Raw genomic sequence first — 23,742 nt, forward strand, 5'->3', positions numbered from 1 at the left:
ATATAAAGTATATTTTAATGAATGCATAAATGAATTGGGGACTGTGAAATCAACTTATTATATATTAGTTTATAGTCTCAATTGTAAGGGATAACTGTCTGAATGTTATTTCCTTAAGAACTCAGTGGTTAAAAGTTAGCAACAGCTAGTTGGCATGATACATTTGGAGAAATGGGATGTACCATTAGTGCAACCTGGGATGCAGCCAATTTCTAGGCAATATAAGTTGGGCTAGCAAGGTAGTTCAGCTTTGTATTTGCAAATATGGTACTCTCTGTTAAAGGTCCAGCAAAGCTATGGCTCCTGATATGGGTTTTCTCTTCCTGGAATCAAATTGGTAAGCATTACTAATTATTTTAATAGATAATTTTATGTCACATAATGCCAGTGGCACAAAGACAAAGGATTGCTCATTTGGTATCAGAAGATATAATATGAATATAATACACACATTGTAAAAAAAATAAAAAATTTTTGCATATTCAACAACTACTTAAAAAGTATAGTAAGCATGTGTGGCACTATTTTTAAAAGCAGTGACCGCTTTATCTATACTAAATCCATATTTTATTCTTACAGCCACTAAGGTGGTGAACAATTCTGTCACCAAATGATCATTTAGAACAAAGTACACTATGATTAACCCGCTGAATCAATCATCCCAATGATGTGATTTAATAGTTACAATTGTAAATGCAATGCCTTTGAAGTAAATATATATATATATATATATATATATATATATATATATATATGATCCATAGTTGTTCAACAAACAAACCTGCACCTCACCAGCGGTAAGAAAAATACAAAATTTAATAGAAAAAAATAGATAGATACATCACAGTAGTATGACCTGCTTAACGAACATTTCAGCTAGGTTGCTTTCATCAGGGTCTATGGCTCCATATTCCTGCTTCCCTTAAATATCATTCAAGGGCTTCAATACTCCGCTGACCTAATCAAACATTTGCACTTAACTTTGAACGATACCTAAATTACACTCATTCCACCTAATAAATACAAATATTAACAATATAAAGAAACATAGGTAGTTTAATTGGCTGCTATCAAAATTGTACTTCGTCTGTCTGTGTGTGTGTGTGTGTATGTTAGGGAATTTAGACTGTAAGCTCCAATGGGGCAGGGACTGATGGGAGTGAGTTCTCTGTACAGCGCTGCGGAATTAATGGCACTATATCAATAACTGATGATGATGATGAAACCTAAATTACACATAATCTGCCTAATAAACATTGACACTATAAAAGGAACAAACATGAGGTCATAAATATTGTTTAAATATAATGTCATATAGTTAAGTAGGCACCTGTGTATAAAAGATCAAGGCTCCGTTCCTCTTAGCAACCACAAACATAGCAATTAACCCTAAGAGTAACCTAATCAGAAAATATATCTAATCACTCATGTAGGCTATATCGGAACTTATAACACTAAGTTAAGTGTCCAAGATCCCAAAGCATAAAGTATAGCGATCTTGTCTCAAGGTAAAATTCATAGCCCACAGTGGTCAGTTGGTAAATGAGTGGTTAACACCATGCAGATGAAAACAGGTCACATCAGAGCCTTCTGGATTAAGGTGCATTCAAATCAGATAGCTGTGGGGGTAAGGTCTTTTCTCAATTAGTGTATCCAAGCAACCAAAGTTGCAGTAACAACAGGAGCCAAGTAATGACAGACTGTAGCAGTAATCAAGTACATACTAGTTATAAAATGACAGAGATAAAAATTAACAGTGAACATTACAAACTTCACAAATATCACAACAGAAAAAAGTGTCAAATCCAAAAGAAATAAACTTAACTCAACCAATATAGAAATACAAAAAATAAAATATTCACACAAAATATAATAATAAAAAATATATAATAACAAAAATAATAAAAAATAAAATAAAAAAATAAACTCTAATATTCAAATACCCAATATGAACAATAATAAATAACATAAACTAAAAAAAATAACTTAACTTAAAGTCCTCATTGAGTCCAAAGGGGGCAAGAGTTTGGAGCTTATGTATCCATCTCAATTCGAGCCGTAGTAGTAATTTGTCCTTATTTCCTCCTCTTCTTAGTGGAGGGATATGATCTATAGGATAACACTTCAAGTCCCGAATGGAAAGTCCTTTCTCAACAAAATTCTTGGCCACAGGCAAATGTTTAATCTCATCCATTTTAGAAGTAATTGCAATTTTTTTTTTATGGAGGACCTAAGTTGTGCCAGCCTCTCTTTAAGCAATCTGGATGTTTTTCCGATGTAGAGTAAATTGCACAGGTCTTTGAGTATATAAATCACAAATTTGCTCTCACAGGTGAGTCTGTATTGTAGTTTATATATTTTGTCAGTTCTAATCACTCATGTAGGCTATATGGGAACTTATAACACTAAGTTAAGTGTCCAACTGACCACTGTGGGCTATGAATTTTACCTTGAGACAAGGGGCCTGATTCATTAAGGATCTTAACTTGAGAAACTTCTTATTTCAGTCTCCTGGACAAAACCATATTACAATGCAAGTGGTGAAAATTAGTTTTCTGTTTTGCACATAAGTTAAATACTGACTGTTTTTTTTATGTAACACACACATATCAACTTTAAATTTCAGTGTACAAATAAGCTATTAAGTATTTGTGTGCTACATGAATAAACAGTCAGTATTTAACTTATGTGCAAAACAGAAAACTATTTTTCACCCCTTACATTGTAACATGGTTTTGTCCAGGAGACTTAAATAAGAAACTTCTTAATTTAGGTACCTTAATGAATCAGGCCCAAGATCGCTATACTTTATGCTTTGGGATCATGGACACTTAACTTAGTGTTAAAAGTTTCGTTATAGCCTACATGAGTGATTTTCTGATTAGGTTACTCTTAGGGTTAATTGCTGTGCTGGTAGTTGCTAAGATGAACAGAGCCTTGATCTTTTATACACAGGTGCCTACTTAACTATATGATATTATATTTAAACAATATTCATTACCCCATGTCTGTTCCTTTATATTGTCAATATTTATTAGGTAGATTATGTCTAATTTAGGTATGTTTCTTTATATTGTTACTATTTGTATTTATTAGGTAGATTAAGTGTAATTCAGGTATGTTCAAAGTTAAGTGCTAATGTTTGATTAGGTCAGCTGAGTATTGAAGCCCTTGAATGATATTTAAGGGAAGGAGGAATATGGAGTCATTGCCCCTGATGAAAGCAACCTAGCTGAAACAATCGTTGGGCAGGGCATAGTACTGTGATGGATCTTTCTATTAAATTTTGTATTTTTCTTGTTGCTGGGGCTGGTCTGTTCGTTTGTTGAACAACTATGGATCCTGTATTTTGAATTATGGACTATGCACAGCTTTTTGATCTTTGATATACTTATTGTGAATTGATTGCATCCTCAAGTATATTATATTATATATATATATATATATATATATATATATATATATATATATATATATATATATATATATATATATATAAAACACACACATTCTTATATCTTTACAAAATTATAGATATTTACATATGTATAGCTTATGTCTTCTATAAAATAGTTACTAATAACTTTAATAAATGCATATGTCAAAAATTGAAGGAGCTAATTAGAACTTATTTATTTGAGATAACCCTGTGATCATGGTGGATGATATTATTTCACTGCACAGCATACTTTCTGTGTAGAGGTATATTTAGGGACAAAGACAGTGAACCTCAGTCAGTCTAAAATGTTTAATTCCCTTCAAAAAATAAGTTGCACTCAGATGTATATAAATTACAACTAGAATACCAAATATCTCCGGTTCTGTCAAGATATAGGAAACTTTTAGAAACATATTTGAAACTTTTACTTTTTTAGCTGAGACATACTATAACTATACAGTGAAGTAACATGCACTTAACTGTGGGTCCATCTGTACAATACAGGATAAGGAAAGCAACGTCCAGAAATCAACATTCTCTATAAGCTGTTCAATGAGCAAATAAAAAAAAATTAGCAGCTTTTCTGCAGAATTGCAAGCAACACGATCAGGGGAGGGCTGGCAGCCTATTAGGAACATTTTATAGGGAAAAAAAATGCAGATGGCCAGTGATCCAGGTCACGGTAGCCCACTATGAGACCGGCCCGATGAGTAGATGCCCTCCTCCCCCCAGCCCAGCCTTCCCCTGAACACGATTCAATCCAGTCCATTTAGCTCTAATTTTCATGCGATTAGGCTGTTTACTAACATCCAGATTGCACGGCTTATAGAGAAGGCTGCATGCAAATTAATGTGACTCTTGAAAAATGCACTTTATTGTCATTTGTGCGTACTGTGTTTCAGGTCTTGCTATGCTCAAACCAATGATGCCAACACTGGCTCCAATACGTAAGTAATCTAAGAATATGAGAAAAAGGCATTTTAGATTGTGTGTCAGTTGAATTTTGAATATGTAAAACTACTGCATATTTGGGGAGTATTTGCTATAGGATGCTGTGAGTTCTACCATTATAATGATACAATGCCTTTGATCTTATTAATAAATAATCTCATTAAATATAGGGATATGATGCCATTTACAACTTTTTCGCTACTTTAGTCACGTTGAATACCATGCACCCATGACATCTCAGATGTACTTAAGAGGCATTGTTTTATACAACCTTTTTTAAATATTCACCTTGTACCCCTCCAACCGTAAACAAGGAATCCTAGTTATAATGCTACCACATCCCAACTAGAAATCCATTAATTGCTAAACAAATACCAATCTATCATTCCTTCCACTATACTGCACAATCAATGTAAACAAACCATTCATACATCCTTTCAGTTATCTAACCATTCAAATAAATGCAAGGTAAATATGTTACTTTACAAAGATAACTTTGACGTTAAGTATATAGTACATAAAATGCTTACATACAATACTGACTATACATTATAGTTTTAACAGACATGGGGGTAAATGTATCATACTGCACTTTTTACAAGTTGCCGGAAATCGGCGAGATGACAGCTAAAATTTAAGTGAAGTTTCCCTTTACAAGGCAGCGCTGCTTTAAATTTTAGCTGTCATCTCGCCGATTTCCGGCGACTTGAAAAAAGCACAGTATGATACATTTACCCCATTATGTTATATATTTTACTAAGCCATTTCAGTAATGAGTTTCCAGTTGAAATCTTATAATGCGTTACCCAGTGCTGTTGCTATGTTAACTTTGTATTTCATCACTACTCCTTTGTGTATTTAAATTCAGGGATTCTTTTGTGTGTGTGGGTATATGTATGTATGAGTGTTTATATGGTAAATGATAGAAAAAATGTATATGAGTGTATTATCAGGCCTTGCTCTATGTGTGTGTATCTGCATATGTGCGTGTGTCTGCATATGTGTGTGTGTGTGCGTGCGTGTGTGTAAGTAAATAGGATGCATGTGGACAGAGAGGATGAGTTTGAGGAGAAATAGTACACACGTGCATGAGCGTGCCTCCAAGAGGAAGTGTCAAGGAGATGGGGGAGGGAAAGTTTGTTGTGGTGTAAATAGTGTTACTTAAGAAAGTAAATAGTTGGCAAGGTTAACACATTGAGAAACAGTTAAACAGTTTGCAGAATTAGATATATAGAAATAGATGGAATGAGTATTGCAGAAACAGTACATAGAAATGCAGACAGAATATATTATATTGCAGGATATTAATACTATATATATATATATTAGGAATTAGGATGACAAGTCCAGAAAAGGTAGAAAATCAGCTTTAACTTTTTTAACGTCCAGAAAAATTATTGTTTGGAATCCATAGGATAAAAGACCAGAAATATGAAATAGTCATTAATTCAATTCCATAACAAATATTTTTCTATTCTGAGTTTAGCAGAGTCCTTTTTTAAGTTATAACCAAGTCTGTTCACAACCTCTGTATATGAATTTTAGAGTAGAAATCAGATCTGAATGTTTTTTCTGTTTGAAGGTTAGCAAAGTCTTTGAAAGTTATTGTACAGTCAAGTCCAGACAGATAAGAATCCAGGACAAGGGATAGAGAGGGACCCTAATGATCTCCAACTCTTATTGTCCTCTTTTTACTGACTATGGAGGAGATAACAAAAACTCTATGCAATTGGCGACATATCAGGAAAAACCCAATAGAGAGACCCATAGTAGAAAAAGTATCCCCTCTCCCAAGGAATATTCTATAAAAATAAATAATTTTGCACCACTCATACTGGAGTCCATAAAAAAATTAGATCTTGTCATATCTGGTGGTCCATAACAAAAATCTTCCATTTAGATAGTTTAGTAGTTAGTCCATAACTGTCCATAACCCCCTTTCTCTTAATGGTTCAACATTCATTGTCTTCTAGTCCTTATATGTCCAAAAAGACTTTCCCACCAAGATACTTTGGCGTCTCCCTCTAAGGTCTCGGTTTGTATGATATTAGTTGGCTTCCAGCCAGTTCATATCTTAATCTGTGAATGCGACAGTCGTGCGCAGTCAGCAGTCGAACGCGAGTGGCCATTATGCATGGCTCAAGCTTGGCCCTCCACAATTACGTCATCCCATTACAGCATCATTGTATGGATTGCCATAGTAAGCTTGATAGTCTGCATGTGGAAAAAGACAATCCCCACCTTGTGCAGAATATCCATAGAGGGCACCTGCAGAAAAGTGGAACTAACTACTTTAGGTTAATGAGGTAAATCTGGTTCTCTGAATGCTCCCTAGAAACCTAGCATAGCCCTCTATCAATGTTGGTCAAGTGGAATATTTCAGTGTAATATATACAAAAATCAGTTCTGCCCTGGTGCAAATGAGAGTGCAGACCAAATGTAATGAATGGAATGTAGTCCTGGCCCTCTGCAGTGAAACTAAAGTTAAGGGTTCAAATTACATGTTCACTTAGGTCCATAGGAAAAGACATCACAGTGAGCCTCAGATTGACTTATTTGTGCTCTTCTTCAGGGTGCTCAGCTCAATGTATACAGTACAAAGAAAACCTTATTATGGCACCATTATATCCCTATGTAGCCAATGTAAAAACTACCCCTATCATGGCATTGCCAACCATGTATTCAAGTAATTCTCAGTCAATGGAAAAACCTGCGGAAACCTTCTCTGCCTGTATTTAAGCTATGTAAGCTAAAGAGCGAGTCCATGTCTAGATGTTGTTTGTGACCCAGTGCTGTGCTTGGGATGATTTACAGACCTTTAGGTGATTCAAGAGCTACAATAGCAGCAAAGTAAATTTCTATTACCACACATTACTTATATGATACATGAAATTCAGAGTCTTAATCAATTAAGTGCTGCATAATTAGTGGTGTTATATCAATAGATAATAATAATTAAAATAATAATACTAATAACCTATTCCCTAGCCTGTAGCAAGTCTACACCTCTGACTTCGTCCACGAAAATTTCTATTAATTCTTTTAAGACCCAAATCCTAAACATTTTGCACTGTGTTTTTGTGGACATTGTATTGCAACACAAGAGGCCACAATAGCATATTGTTATGACTGTGATTGTGAGTGATTAGGGGAAACACAGCAATCAATACAAATATTAGCAGACATCTAAATATAAAACATGTATTTAAATGCTTATACACTGCAATGATTAAATATAAATAAATGTAATTAAATAGATTAAATTGGCTGCATAAATACCATAATAAGCCCAAAACCACATTCAAGAGTGTGCCAAATTAGGTTACTATTGTATTATGACTGCAAAGACACAAGTTCTCTAGCAGTTTGTGTCAGAATTATCCAAATGAAACTGGAGAGCAATACTATATTCTTTAAATTTAATTAAGATAATATTGTAAACTACATGATGGCTTCCTTTTAGCACTTAGAAATACAATACAACTCAATTTAATGTGCATTTGAAGAAATAAATAACCCTCAAGCAACTTTTGCAGTGAGGTAGCTGTTTTTTTTTATTTTCTTGGGTGACAAATAAATCTCTTCTGCCTTGTCTTTCACTGATTCTTATCATTGTTTCTGACCTGCAGCACAATTTGCAAGTCATAGTGGTCAAGTCTGCAGCACATGGGGCAATTACCACTTCAAGACATTTACTGGAGATGTATACCACTTCCCTGGGACTTGCAATTATGTATTTGCTTCCCATTGCAAGAGCAGCCATGAGGACTTCAACATTCAGATTAGACGGAGTGTAACAAACAGTGGCCCTGTTATAAGTCATGTTACCGCGATGATCGATGGAGTGGTGGTGGAGATATTAAACAAAAACATTACAATGGATGGGGTCTTGTAAGTCCTTTCTTATCCTTACTGATTGATTTCTACTAATATGCTTCTCAAAACACAACACACTACTTGATGACCATTGGTCAATCTGTTCTTGCAGGATTACAGATTTGCCAGTTGAAAAGTCCAGGGTTCACATTGACAAAATTGGCAACAATGTGAAGATTAAAGCCTCCAATGATCTTGTCCTTATGTGGAATGAAGAAGACAGTCTACTGGTATTTTCTGATTTATCAAGTATTTTTAAAAACTCACCATAAAAAGTGAAAACTAGGCCATTTTTGTATACGGAATGTTACCTTATAAATCTTTGCATGGAAATGTTAAATTAGCATGATAACATGAACTCTCACAGATGCATAGCCATATATGAATTGGAAACTGCAAAATCAACTTATTATATATTCATGTTTAATCTTAAATATAAGGATTGACTCTCTGAATGCTATTTCTTTAAGCGCAAATATAAAAATGTTGTTATATTTTTATACAGAGGCAAACTTGTCATTGCAAACAAGTCTAATACCACAGTAAAGTATAATGTGATAAATTAGCTAACTATTATATTATAGAATAGAACGCTATACTCATTTTTGTTTTAACCTACTGTACATCTTTATCTTGAAAGAAAACTAGGCATTAATAGTATTATTTTTTTCATTATTTAAATGTTTTGCATGCCTCCGTTGTGAAATATCTAGACATGAACACTGGTAGAAAGGAGCACAAGTGACATTGTTACCCATGTGAGCACACCCTCGTCTGTGTAATAAACAGAAACTGGGAATGGACAATCTGTGTTTCCACCATGGGGTTCCTGACTGAAGCTATGCACATCCATAGGGGCAGTGGTATATTTTATTTTACAAAGGCTCATTCAATAAAAACACATTTACTATTGAGGTTTAGTAGTCCTCTAAAAACAGTGTTATCAATTTTTTATGTTCACATTCATTTAAACACTAAGGGCTATGTTTACTTAACTGCGGTTGTAAAAAGTGGAGATGTTGCCTATGGCAACCAATCAGAGTCTAGCTGTCATTTTGTAGAATGTACTAAACAAATGAAAACTAGAATATGATTGGTTGCTATAGGCAACATCTCTGCTTTTTCAAACCTGCAGTTTAGTAAATATACCCTAATCGCTTATTTGTATGGCACCATAGACTCCATTGCGTCTGACATAGTAGTACAAATATGACATACATGGAAACCGTAAAGATAATGATATGTACATGGGTACAGAGCACAAGAAACATAGGGCCTGATTTTGAGTTAGGAGCAAGCAAAGAAAAGGAGTAAGTTTTCTCCTGGACAAACTATCTTACAATGCAAGGGGTGCTAATTAGTTTATTATTTTGCACATAAGTTAAATACTGGCTGTTTTTTCATGTAACACACAAATACTTGATAGCATTATTTTTACATTGAAATTAAAGTTGATTTATGACATGCCATATCCCAACTATAAATCTGTCTCTACATTTTAAATTTACCTCCCCCTCTAATGCAACATGGTTTTGCCAAGGTGCAAATTTGCTCCTTTTCTTTGCTTTGCTCCTAACACAAAATCATACTTATAAAGTACAGACCCTGCCCATATGAGCTTACATTCTAGAGGGAGGGAGTATTGAGAGACAATAGGAGCTAAAGGGACATTACGCTTAGTGATCCTAGCAGGGAGTTGAGGAGGTTATATATATGTTTGCAAAATTTCAGCTTTGAAATAAATAAACATAAAAATATAAATTGTTGTTGCTTTTAATTGTTAAATTTATATTACTTCTAAAACATCTTTATATTTTAGTTGGAACTAAACCAAAATAAATACGCTAACCAGACCTGTGGACTGTGCGGTGATTTCAGTGATGTTGGGGGTTTTACAGTGGATGGTAAGAATTTTGTTTCAAGATTTCAAAATAAATTTTGCTATAGAAACAATATTTCTTCAGCTATTGATTGAACTCCAGAAATGGATGGAAAAGTATTGTTTTTAGTAGATGAATTTATACATAAGGTCACAAAGATTGCAGTCTACGGAGTCCTGTTGAGTTCGACACAAATGGTGTTTTTGGCATATACTACACATTTTTACTTGTGATCATGCAAATAAGCACTAGTTTCAGAACTAGTGTTTGGTATGCTTGCGCGGAGTAAAACAGTTTCCAAAAACTATTATTTACATAAGATCTGTAATCATTTATTTATTTTAATTAAATATTTTAACCATAACATGTTCCATTTATATAAAGCTATCTTAACCATTAAGCACTTCCAAATGTTCTAATTAAATGGTTACTGAAAACTAAATTAGCAGAACTTCTCTTAAACTTTTCTTAAGTCTTTTATAAAAAAAAACCTCAAAAGTGCTGTCTTGATGGTTATATTTATTGTTGATGCAAAACAATGCCATAGAGATACTCCCTGATGCCAATTTCTCCAACTCTTTTTTGAATAGCAGTCCTTGAAAAAAACACATGTATGGTCATGATTAAAAGCTGTCAGTGTTCCATATAAATACTACTACTACTACTACTACTATTACTACTAATAAGAACAACAACACATATTCCCATATTCAGATATCAAGCTTACTCCAGTGCAGTTTGGAAACTTGCAGAAATTGAATGGTCCAACGGAAGATTGCCCAGATGTAACCTCTTCTATACCGAATAAATGCACAGATAAGGTAAAATCCTTAAACTTTATTTGGTAAAAAAGTTTTTATTTCAATAAAACATTGTTAAAATATGCTAAACATGTCACAGATTAACCATCACAACATTGTAAATGAATGCACAATTCTACGATACATATTTGGTCCAATGGTCTTTTTGTCCTTTGTTGAAACATTTAATATTTTATGGGTAGGTACATATTGGGCATGGGTGGGGAAAGTGTATGGTAGGGTATACAAAGGGAAACGAAAGGATGGATCAGTGTAAGAGATTTAGGCCTGTCTTCCAATTATCTATATGTAATTATTCTTCTAACAAGAATCAATAGTTCAGCTGAAACTTAATGAATAAAGTGACTCAAATACTAAGAGGCTCTACAAGTTAGTTCAATAAAGTGAGCTGCAAGAAAACCAAGGTACCCGAATTTTAATGTACCCCTTTTCCCATAATTAAATAATGGTTCTCCATAGATGATATAAACCAAGTTATGTTCTTCACCACATGAATGGGAAATGGCAAAGGTCTTTTACAGAATTTTGTGATCATACATTTTGTCACATGTGAAATTGTAAAAGCTTGTTTATCTTAACATTTATTTACATTAGTGACCGGGAGCCATAAACCAGGGAGTTAAGCTAATGTATTTTTGCAAGTTTTCCCTTTAACTTTAGAACATGTCCACCAAATTGGGCACTTTCTTGCCAACATAAAGGTGAAGCAAACAAGTACATTTTCTTAAGTGACCGATACCATATGCCATCTTGTGTAAACTTGGTAAACTTTGCATAAGTTTTATTTAATTCATGATGAGGTGGAAGATTTGGTAACGCTTTGTTTTACCTGTGTCCAATTATGGTCCTCTACTGTAGAGTGGGGAAGATTTCCTACATTCACCCTTCATTAAAAGTTCCATCTTAGTGTATATATAGTGTCTATCTACATCGATAGATGGATGGATAGATAGATACATAATAGAAATAACCCGCTTCCTCAAAGGAGATGAAAAACTATTTCTCTAACAGCGTAAGTGATCTGAATAGGTGACCCTTCGGGATTATATGTAAAAATGAGTGTATCTGTAAACACCCATTCTTCTTGGAATGGAAGATATTGTATAAGTAAGCTATGTTATGTCTAGAGGCATGAGAGGGGAAAATTGCTTTGTCCCTAAGTTGATTCAAGGGGCACAAGCATGTAGTCAGGACAAATTTCAGCTACAACTATTCCAGAGAAATTTAGTGCAGGTTCTTAAGATCAGCCAAATATCTATTAGGTCTCAAGATGTTCAAAATGAGGTCAAAGAGATAAACTTCAGATCACGCTTCAATTTGTACACTACTCAAAATACCAATCAGATGAGAATCAGGCCAGAATATGACTCAGATTAGTAGGATAATAATATTATTTCTTATCTGTCACTCCCCTACCCATGCCATTGGTAGATCTAATTAAAGTGGAACATCTTTATCTGGGTGGTTAGATTGAACTGATTAAATAGATTTTTGTATCTGCTTATTGATTTCTCTGTGTAAATGAACTGGAAATTTTTGGAAAAATACAATAATCTGGGGAGGACATTCCTCCTAATAGTCACAGTACATATGGACCAAGAGATAATATGTTCGTCCCATGCACGTAGATTTAATTTTAAATTCATCAGAATATGAAGCCAAGGTTTTATATAGGTTGGAAAGAGATATATTTACTATCTCCAGGGGTCAACTATATCATTGAAATTGTCAAAAAAAAAGTCTAGTGCAGTGGTTCCCAAACTGTGTGCCTAGGCTCCCTGGGGTACCTCGGCGATCTCACAGGGGTGCCTCGGCCAGGACCAGTGGTAAGCAAGGTGGGGGACTACTTGGTAATAATTTTGGCTTAGGGGTGCCTTGAAAGAATCGTGGAGACCTTAAGGGTGCCTTGAACTAAAAAAGTTTGGAATCCACTGGTCTAGTGTATGGAATCTTAGGAGTGCCAATCCCTAGAGAATTAACCAAATAGTAACAATAGAAAGAGAGTTGCACTGGTAGACTGAAAAACTATTATATAACTAATAAGAAATATTCAGCACGGCTATTGCGAAGCACATATTAATATGAATAAAAATGTAAGATTTAATAAACATAAAATTAAAAACAATACACAATAAGCAATAAAGAGCAATGGCAATAATGATAAAAACTCTCAGATGATTATAATATCAGTAATTTTATATAATAATTATCCAGTAAAACATGGGTTAGTCTATTAGAAGCAGACAGATATTATATAAAGTGAGGGGGATTTTTCAAATACGCAGTCTCAGACAAGTGCACCAGACCAAGTCTCGTGCAGAGCGTTATCAAAAATCACTAGAATACGATCCAAAAGTGAGTGGCCAGTTCACTTAATTGGTAACAATTTGTATAAATAATCTATGTATCCTTCCTATTTTAGTTCTAATCCTATTCAAACATTGTTCGTGTGGGACTCTGTTAAAGATATAGGGGTAAATGTATCAAGCTGAGAGTTTTCCAGCGGGTTTGAAAAACCAATCAGATTCTAGCTGTCATTTATTTAGTACATTCCACAAAATGATAGCTAGAATCTGATTGGTTGCTATAGGCAACATTTCCACTTTTCAAACCCGTCGGAAAACTCTCAGCTTGATACATATACCCCATAGACTTCAAAGTGTTATGGGAGCAAATATAAAGCAATTTCACCCGATCAGGAGTAGTACTGTTAGGGAACATCTCTCCTTCTTGGATTCCACACAGACAAAAAGCAGCTTCCGATCAGGACTTCTCCATAATGATCCACGTGTTAATCAGCACAACTCTCGAATGGTTTGACAAAGTCCCTCTTTGCATACATAGCAGAGATAGTTAGGAAGCAAAGATCAAAAAATAACAAATTCCAGCTTGTTAAACCTGGTCACGAGTGCAGAATATAAGGTGAACTGGCACTTTTCGTCATTTAGGATATAACTTTATCAAAGATATCTAACATTGATATAACCACCTATAAACACACACCTGAGGAAATTATGTCACCCTAATCTCATATATGGAGAGTTACAATTAAAACATAACATAAACAGAATTATTTATCTAAAAATATCACACATATTACAACATGCAAAGAATTATAAATTACTTTTTAATTCTGAACAACCGAAAACAGAAGTATATTTACTATTAACTTCACCCGTGAATTAGCCTGGTAAGAACTCAGTGGAACATAACCTCACAAGGTGTCACTAATCACTATCGGATCTCTATGATATCATATAATTGAACTTTAATATATTCTTAAAAAACAACACCTAGAACTACAAAGACAGTAATAAATATATCAAATATATTCAAACAAGTGACCCTCCTGTATATTTAAAAGCAAAACAACATGTGAGATTAATACCCTATACAAAAAATGTTCACTATATATCAGAACAAATCCATTACCTAATAGAGTTTCTTCAGTTATAGATACAGGAGGAGCACATACATTTTATAAAACTCACAAAAAAGCATCATTAAAAAATGTGATAGACCTAAAAAATAATAAGTGTTCAAATCCAATAGTCTGCTCTGGGGATGTGAACCCAAGTTGTCTGATTAACCAGTATAGACCCTAAACATCTGTGCCATCGGTGGACTGAAAAAGTGATGCAGAGAAAAGAAGAATGACCTCTTTCCATATACCAGTATAGGTTATAAAAAAATCTGTTAATTTAGTTACATTTGTTTACATTGATAATGCCTACAAAAATATGTCTGATTATATATTACAAGTTAACCCGTGCATGATACTCATGCATTCTAGTCAAATCAAGCTACTTAAGGTCTTAAAAAGGTTCTTGTCATGCATTTGAACCTAGCCCAGGCCTCCTCAGGGGAAGAGCGTTACTTCCCGACGCAAGCGGCCTTTTTAATGTGTGTTCATGAGGTAAAATTACCTCACGAAAATGAGTTTGACCCCTCAACTCGTAAATTTAGCCTTTACTACCCCTCCCATGGGGGAAGGGGGGATGATGGAAGTTAACTGACTTGACTATTCTAATTTTTTTGTCAAATAATGTCAGTATACCAAATTTCAGGTCAATTGGATGAGTCCTTGCTGAGAAAATAGTTTTTTCCACACACACACACACACTAACGCACGCCTCTACACATGTGTGTTCATGAGGTAAAATTACCTCACAAAAATGAGTTTGAGCCCTACCAAATTTCAGCCCTTTTTGAATTTTTTTCCCCACACACACTAAGAATTTAGTAGGTCAGTGTATAACTCCGCCCAGCAGGTGGCGCTGCAACTTGTTTTTTTTTCCACACACACACAGACAGACAGACGCCACTAAGCATTTATATATTAGATATCAGCCAAAGAAGATAGATAGATAGATAGATAGAATCAAATAGATTGTACTTTTCCAAAACAGATGTTTCATTGTTCTACCCATTTAAATCACTATATGGAATTCTAAATAAGAATGGAACTTTATAATTTCTACTTACACCTATCTCAGTGAGAGCACTGATCTATATACATACATCATATAAGAGATGGAGAGATATATGTGTGGGAGGAGAAGGTTAGGTCAACATCAACAGGAAAAAGGGATAGATGATGTTCTTTACCTTTCACATTGCCACACCAATATCTTGTTTCTTCTAATAAGTTCTGCCAAAGGTTCTATTGCTCTGGAGAAGATAAGAGGAGACAATGGGTATTTTGGTTTAGTTTCATTTCCAATATACATTATTAGGAGAGTAATATAGATTTTTTAACAATTTTTCAAAATCCCTAAACATTTTTGAAGTATCATTTAAAAGAGTTCCTCTATTATCTTAAATGGAAAGTATATTTCTTTTGGCAGTTTTGAATCTAAGTTTATGGGTCAATGATTTGTGTACTTTCTCTTCTTTCTCATAATATTTTTGATCAAGTCGCCTCATCTCTTTTTTTTTTTTCTATGTTTATGCAGATAACAAAATATTAAATTCTCCTCTCACTTTTATATTTTTTCCCAGTCTACTTTAATATGTGTGGTTTTATGTGCATTTTCTTATGGAGTTGTCTAGTCAGATTCTGTATTGTATGGTCTTTTTTTCCCTTTAGTACAGGAGATAATTTTTTGTTCATAACCTAGGATTGATTTAGTAAAAAATGTTCCTCTATTGTGTTAGCTGCTGCTTAATCCACAGATCAATAAAGATTCAATCAAACACCATAAAAATAGGTGAAAAGGATGAAAAGCCAATTAAATCGACTGGAACTGGTACATAATCTGACTCCAAACATATTATATACGTTCTTGAATAGATAGCATGCACTGTAGAGTAAAGTGCATTGTCCTGAGCTAGAGGGAGAGAGAGTAACCAGATTCCTCCAGCTTCATTCACTTGTGGAGACAGAAAGTGGGGGAGTGTTTAGGTTGGTTAATATACTGAAAAAATCCCCTGCAACAACAACCTTTCCTATTCTTTTTTTGAAATATTTTGATCTAAAGAAGCAAAAAAGCAGGATTGATTCTGATTTGGAGCACAGACATTGACCACAGTAACTGGAGGAGAACACATTAATATATCTAGTATATTTGTCAGTGATCACCTCTTCAGGTCCAAAGTGAAGATGGTTTGCCATAATAATTGCCATGCATCACTTGTGTTGTAAACAATGTTGTAACTCTTCTAACACAATTTGGATCTATAAAATGAGTTCCTTGCAAAATCATATCATCCGCCATTTGTCTCAGGGAGAATTAAAGTGTAGATCACTTCTGAGGGCTATTAAGATCCTTAGCAGTGAAAGATAATACTTTTGCAGTAATCAAAGATATGATCTATCTTAGATTCAGGGAGACAAACATTTAAAGGGGAGAGGAAGGGGGCTAGGATACAAATTATATAGGGGAGGAATATTGTGACTCATTTCACTTTTATTTTTACTTTATTTTTTTACTGTGAGCCAAAGTCAATGAGCTAATGAAGCATGAATGCGGCTAAACTTTATCCAATAGACCTAGGGGGGGGGGGGGGCTAAAGCTATAGGGCCTCATGTAGAGTTGGACACAATTTACACTTACAGTGTATGTGTAAATTGCATTCAGTAACTTACTTAGGATTCCGAGTTGCACGTATGTCTACATCAGAGAAGTATGCAAGTTGTGCACCCTTAATTTTAATAATTAAAAAACAATCAGTTTGCTCCCCTCAAACAGCTTAACCAACCCTTGTGCTTGCAGTCTAGGCTGGTGCTAACAAAATCAGGGGGACAAAAGCTGCAGTTCCCCTAAATGTACCATAACCAGCACTAGGCTTTGCCAGCCTAGGCTGATGAAACTCGTGGGGTCCCCATGCCATAATGCCAAACAAGCCTTAGACCATTTAGTAAAGGGCTGAATTCCCTAAGGAGATCTGATCAGTAAACCACCCACCCCCCCAAGTATTACCAGCCCCATGCTGAAAATCACTATGGCTCTTCCCACACCCCTGGGGTGGTAGATGTGGGGTAATTAATTAAATAAAGGTATAAATACTTTTTGTCAGTGGTGCACTACAGGTCCCAGCATGCCCTGGCTGCCATTAACATAATGGCACATGTAGTACTACAAGCACCAGCATACCCATGGCTGTCAGGGCAAGCTGGCACTTGTGGGAACTACAAGTTAAAGCATTTCCAGGCACCCAGGACCTGTTGGGACCTGTAGTGCACCAGGGAAAGATATAAACAAATTACACACACATACAGGTTTGAAAATGATTTTATTTAAAATCAAAAGCACCCCTACACTACCCTCATTCACCCTCTTTATTGCTCACCTATATCCAGGCATGGCATCCTCTTCATCTGTAATAAATCTATTCTGGGCTTAGCAAAAAAAGCCACAAGCAGAAATCGGTGTTAAAATTACCATACTAACAGAAATAGTGCGTGGGCCGCGTAGCTCATGTTACTCGAGTAACATGGTCAGTTGAATGCCCCTCTTATATGGCTGTACTAACAATATCTAACATGTGGATTTCCCTCTGCCTGAACTCAGGCCCTGAACTAAAGCCGTGGGAAATCCCCATGTTGTATATATGACTGTACTGATGCTAATAGCTTAGTACAGTCATATGCGGAGCAATGCAGAAGAAATCCTGAAGGAAGTAGTGGGAAGAGGTAATCAGTGGGGAGGTGAGGTAGTGATCATTCGCAGAGTTGAGTGGGTGGAAAGTAGTGGGTGTATAAATGAGTTAGGAGATGTAGAGAAGAGTGGCTGAGGGCTTTTCTAGGAGAGGATAAAGAGCTTGAACTGGATTCTGTAGGGTACAGGGAGCCAGTGTAGTTACTGGCAGAGAGGGGTGGTAGAGGTAGAGTGGCAAGAGAAGAAAATAAGACAGGCAGCAGGGTTGAGGATGAATTGAAGTGGGTAGTGTCTGGTGTAAGAGAGGCCAGAGAGGAGAAAGTCTTGTTATGTTTCTATGTTATTAGATAATGAGAAAGCGGATGATAGTTTAAGTTACTTAACGAAGGTGGAAGTGGCTTGAATGGGAGAGGGACTGAATGTGGGAGGTGAAGGAGAGAGAGGAGTCAAGCATGACACCCAGGCAGCAAACTGGAGTGACAGAGCAGAGGGTGGTATTTTCAACTTAAAGGTATATGATCAGTTTCTGAAATACTAACATATTATTATGCACTAGTTTTGTACCGTTTGTGAGCAAAGTATTCACCTGATTCACATGGACAAATGGACATCTTTGTTACAGAATGAAATATGTAAGGAAATCCTGACGTCTGCAGCCTTCTCCAGTTGTAACACGCTTGTAGAACCTATGCACTATATAGATGCTTGTGTGGAGGACCTGTGTCAGTGCAGTGCTGAGAATCACATTTTGTGTCTATGCAACACCTTTGCTGAATATTCACGTCAGTGTTCCCATTCTGGAGGCATTCCTGGAAACTGGAGAACCTCAGGACTATGCCGTAAGTGGGGAAAAACTAACCAAAAAAACAAAAATAGCATGCAGTCCACAAATAGATTTTAAGGGAATTACAATCTAACAATAGCACTCATTTATGCTTGAATCAGGTAAACCTATCTAAAATTAATGAATGTACTCAATTAGATAGACTATTAAACAAAACCTCAGTATAATCGTTAGCAATAGAATAGATTTATACTGTCCGAATCCAAAGTTAGATACTGTATAGGTAGTTAGCAATTCACTCCAGTCATGCTATATTTAACTAATGATCAGCTAACTAGACATCACCTATACTTAGAATATAGTTGCAGGAATCGCAATTCAATTTTATTGACGTGCTGACATTGAGTACTAGGGGTAGAAGTAGTTAGAAGCTCACTGTTTAAGAAATAGGATTTGGTCATATACCAGATATACCTTTAGATTATCACAATTTTGTGAATCTATTTCTAATAGTGGAGCATATTATTCACCTCTATTGCAATTGAATTAATAAGATAATTATAAATCCATCAAGAGATTAAAATAAAGAGATCAATAGTCACATTCAGCATTTTAAATCATGTGTTATTTCAGATTTCTCTGCTTATAAATTGTATTAATCTATTTAATAAAAGTTATATTTTAATGATAGGCAATGGTTTACATGTTAAAACACACAATTATACTTTGTGAGACTGTATAGTGCACCAATGGAGTTCCAGCATTCTTTCTTTCACTTCGTATGCCTTTAACTTATACACAGTGCCTTACAAGATTACAAATTACAGAGAAGGTAAATAGTGTGTAATCTACAGAAATTCATTTGACAGTGACAAGAATAACTGCAGCATTTTCAATACACTTGAATAATTTTTACTAAATATAAAGAAAAAGACTACAATATTCCTTAGAGTCATTATATAGCAATAATTAATTACATATAACATAAACACTCAAGCAAATTAATTTATGATTGACTTAAATTTCTTGTTTATGGGAACCGGAAATATGAAATATAAATTGTGCATGCTGCATTATAGGAGAATACAGCAGATTACAATTCAATAACATGTCAGATAAGGAATGGGATAGATTAGTGACTATGATGTATGTGTCTACAAGGACAATCGTTGTTTATATTACCATAGACAGTGTTACAATAGGCATCGCTAGCAATCTAATAATAACATGAACAAAACTAACTTTTTAGCTATAACTGTGTTGATGGAGTTGCTGATGAAGGCCTAGTGAGTTGTTTTTTTTTTTAAAACATTTTCTTGCATACAAATCATAATTTACAAATTGTAAATCTAATTGAACTTTTTAGAAATCTAAAAGTGAGGTGATATTTCCTGCATACTAGGTGATAAGATGCACAAAAGTCTATAGTCCGTATCTGCTTACCAATGTTTTGCATTTTATTGTTTGTACTTTTAGCTCAATCATGTCCTTTTAACATGGTATACCAAGAACATGGCTCTCCCTGTCCCAATACTTGTTCCAATACAGAGAGGGCAATGCTTTGTGATGAACATGGCATAGATGGATGTTTTTGCCCACCAGGTAACTTGATCTTGTATTTCATGTAGTTCAACTTCTCCATAATTCAAATTCCATATTTCAGAAACTTGCAATGTAAATTTCTTTCCTTAGGGACTGTTCTTGATGACATAAATAACACAGGCTGTGTTCCTCAAGAGGAATGTTTCTGTGTCTATAACAGTGAGACTTATGCTCCAGGCTCTTCCTACGATAACCCATGCCGAGTTTGGTGAGTTCATTTTGTGAATGATAATAGCAGTGTATATGGTACAAGACCTTACTACCAACACAATTGTTGGTTGTATCTACAGTGTGTGTGCCAAGTGATAATTGATTTGTGTTCTATCTATAATGAAAAGGATAAGGGATCAGATTCGTAAACATGGCCTTATCTGTGTGGAGTTTGCATGTTCCCATGTTTGCGTGGGTTTCCTCTGGTTGTTTCAGTTTCCTCCAACACTCCAAAAACATACTAGTAGGTTAAATGGCTGCTATCAAAATTGACCCTAGTGTGTGTGTGTGTGTGTGTGTGTGTGTGTTTTAAGGAATTTAGACTGTAAGCTCCAAAGGGACAGAGACTGAGTGACAAATATACTCTGTACAGCGCTGTGGAATTAGTGGCGCTACATAAATAAATAAATGATGATGATGATCTTTGGTGGTTTACTATGCTTTTTTTTCATTCTAATGACCATGATCACAATGGTCATTCATATTTTTTCAGTAATTAGATTCTAAGCTCTTTGGAGCTTGAATCGCTTTCCTATCGTCTCATTCTTGTTGTTTGTGTAAATGTTAAAATTATGTAATTACTACAATGCCCTATTCCGACTTCATTATACTATGCTGTCAGGAGGAAAAGTTGGCACTTTGTAAATGAATAATAATAATGATGATTATAGTAATTATAGTAATGATAGTAACAATAATTCAATTATCATAGTCCATTTTCGATAATTCTTTACAGTTTTCTTAATTTTTCATTGGAGCACAATTGACCAAAAAGTGGAATTTTCCACAAAATGTTACTTAAAATAAAAATTTAATATTGTACAGTAATCTAACTGGGTGCTCTTCAGTTTATTCCACAGTAACAGTACAGTCTCTTTAAATTACCTTTTTATTATTACAGCTAAACCTAATCAGTTTATTCTGTTTATAAGAGTATGCAAAGCAGCTGACAAATTCTGTACAGGTAAAATGCCATAAAGTGATTGGTGCACATCTTACACAATTTATAAGTGATGACTGCACTATAGAATGTGACCTTACAATGTTATTCTTGTTTCAGAATGCTGTATAAGTTGTATCATTGTTTTGTTATTAGCAAATGCACCAGAGGGAAGTGGACATGTAAAGAGTTGCCCTGTAGAGGCAGTTGCTCTGTTGAAGGAGGAGCACACATTACAAGCTTTGATGGGTCCCGTTACAGCATCCATGGGGACTGTATTTATGTGCTGGCAAAGGTAATATAGCAAAGAAACACTTATAGTAATTTGAAAAGTGGACTTTTCATATACTGGTATACTGAATGATTAGCATAATATTGTATATAGATAAAGGAATTATATTTTCCTTATGCTCATGAACATCTGTGTCTTTATACTTTGATGTGAATTACATCCTCAAGAGATTCTGGATGTTACTTTGTTACAAAGCTGAGAAACGAAGATTATATATCATTATGCACCATTGATTGTCCATTATAGTGTTGCAGTGTGTCATTGATGCTCATGCTGCACTTCGGAAACTATACATTCAATATGCTGCTAAGTTTACTATTTTATCTCTCATAAGGTAGATAGGAATGTTGGATAGCTACAATAATGGAAATTAATAAATAAGAGCCACCATACCTTATCAGCAATCATTTGTATGCATGTGCTTGATTGTCTGTACAGCTGATTTTGAATAATGTACCTAATAATCAATCCCACTAAGGCAATTCTAAGGGACAGTTGCATCGGTAACTTCAGAAAAGATGGTATTGTCCATAGCAACCAATCAGACTTTTCATTATCTTAACTCTACTAGAATATGACAGCATGATTTATTTTTAATAACTATCACACAATGTCTTCTAGAGGTGTTTTTTTTTATAGTACAAAACATAATGTTGTTGCTTATTACAACAGTAATATTATTGAGCTGCATGTATTGTATGCAGGTAATCTTATTAAATGTACTGTGATCCTTACATGTACTACCCTAGCACCTCACTATTGTTTGTGACTGTTTTTGTGAATGTTGTGTTTGTGGTGAGATGATATTTCTATGAATCAATTCATTTCTAGTCATTTATAATTGAAGTTTTTATAACTGATTTATTTATGATTTACTTTATTTATGTTTTTGTACATGAAATGTTCTTCCAAAATTCGTTCAGCTTTATTTTTATTGCTACAAGAAAATTTTATATATTTTATGCGGTTCTGCAATTTAGCTTAACGCAACCACAAGCTGACCCAGAAGCACGGTACTTGTACCAAAACTATAGCCAACTCTTCTAGGGGAAACAAGATTAGAATGCCCCAAACCAATGTATTGTGCGCCCATAAAACATTCGCTGCCAACTGCACAGTGTTTTCCAGCCACACTGGTTCCTCGAGAACAGAGGTCCGCCACCACACCCAAACCTACACTCACAAAACTTCTCTATACTCCACCCCATGAAAAAATCAGACCCTTATCGGCAAAGGAATCTCATCTACAGCTGAAGACGTGGCTGCACCAATCCAAAATGAATGCTTGCAAAACAGCACACCAGCCATATCCCTTAAGCACAGTGTTCGCTGAAAAGCAACGGTAAACAGGTAAGACGGACTGGTGGCGGGAGGATCCATTACAAAGCAAACTCAGGGATAACTGTAAACCAGGCAAACCGAGCCATCCCTCCTAGGGAATAAAGTGACCCACTGCTCTCTGGTCTTTTTTGCAACAATTAAATGCTTAGTAAACATGACAGAGGATGGAGCCAACCTAAAAAAGGCCATCAATTTGCTCACCCAGTAGGTGCCGAAACAACATTACCAAAGCGACACTAAACATTACATAGTCAAACACATCATGTGCCACCCCTAGCACATGATGCTAGTGCCACCCCTAGCACCATTTCCCAGTCAGGGTGCACTGGGCGCATACACACCGAACAGCAAGGCCGTTGAAGGAGGAGAAATTGTTGAGCCACATCCACCAACTTGTGAAGCCTAGCAAAGATGGTTACTCTCGGCCCAGAAGCTAAAATAAAAAAATGCAACCTCACTGAAACAGCTAACGCAGCAAGCTAGTTGCCAAGGGGAAAGACGCACTC

The 23,742-nt window shown here is 35.2% G+C and overlaps 1 protein-coding gene across 1 annotated transcript in view; it reads left to right on the forward strand.

The window, feature by feature from the left end:
• Window positions 1–264: 264 nt before the first annotated feature.
• The window catches only part of LOC142103722 (uncharacterized), a 104,013-nt gene continuing 80,535 nt past the window's right edge, over window positions 265–23,742 (forward strand). The window contains exons 1-10 of the mRNA XM_075187862.1: window positions 265–337; window positions 4,342–4,386; window positions 8,020–8,281; window positions 8,379–8,496; window positions 10,086–10,170; window positions 10,861–10,967; window positions 18,690–18,906; window positions 20,328–20,453; window positions 20,544–20,661; window positions 21,760–21,898. Of these exons, the coding sequence (XP_075043963.1) occupies window positions 265–337; window positions 4,342–4,386; window positions 8,020–8,281; window positions 8,379–8,496; window positions 10,086–10,170; window positions 10,861–10,967; window positions 18,690–18,906; window positions 20,328–20,453; window positions 20,544–20,661; window positions 21,760–21,898 (1,290 nt within the window). The remainder of the gene's footprint in view (window positions 338–4,341; window positions 4,387–8,019; window positions 8,282–8,378; window positions 8,497–10,085; window positions 10,171–10,860; window positions 10,968–18,689; window positions 18,907–20,327; window positions 20,454–20,543; window positions 20,662–21,759; window positions 21,899–23,742) is intronic.

The sequence above is a fragment of the Mixophyes fleayi genome, chromosome 10 (genome assembly GCF_038048845.1).
Source record: "Mixophyes fleayi isolate aMixFle1 chromosome 10, aMixFle1.hap1, whole genome shotgun sequence".
NCBI lineage: Eukaryota > Metazoa > Chordata > Amphibia > Anura > Limnodynastidae > Mixophyes > Mixophyes fleayi.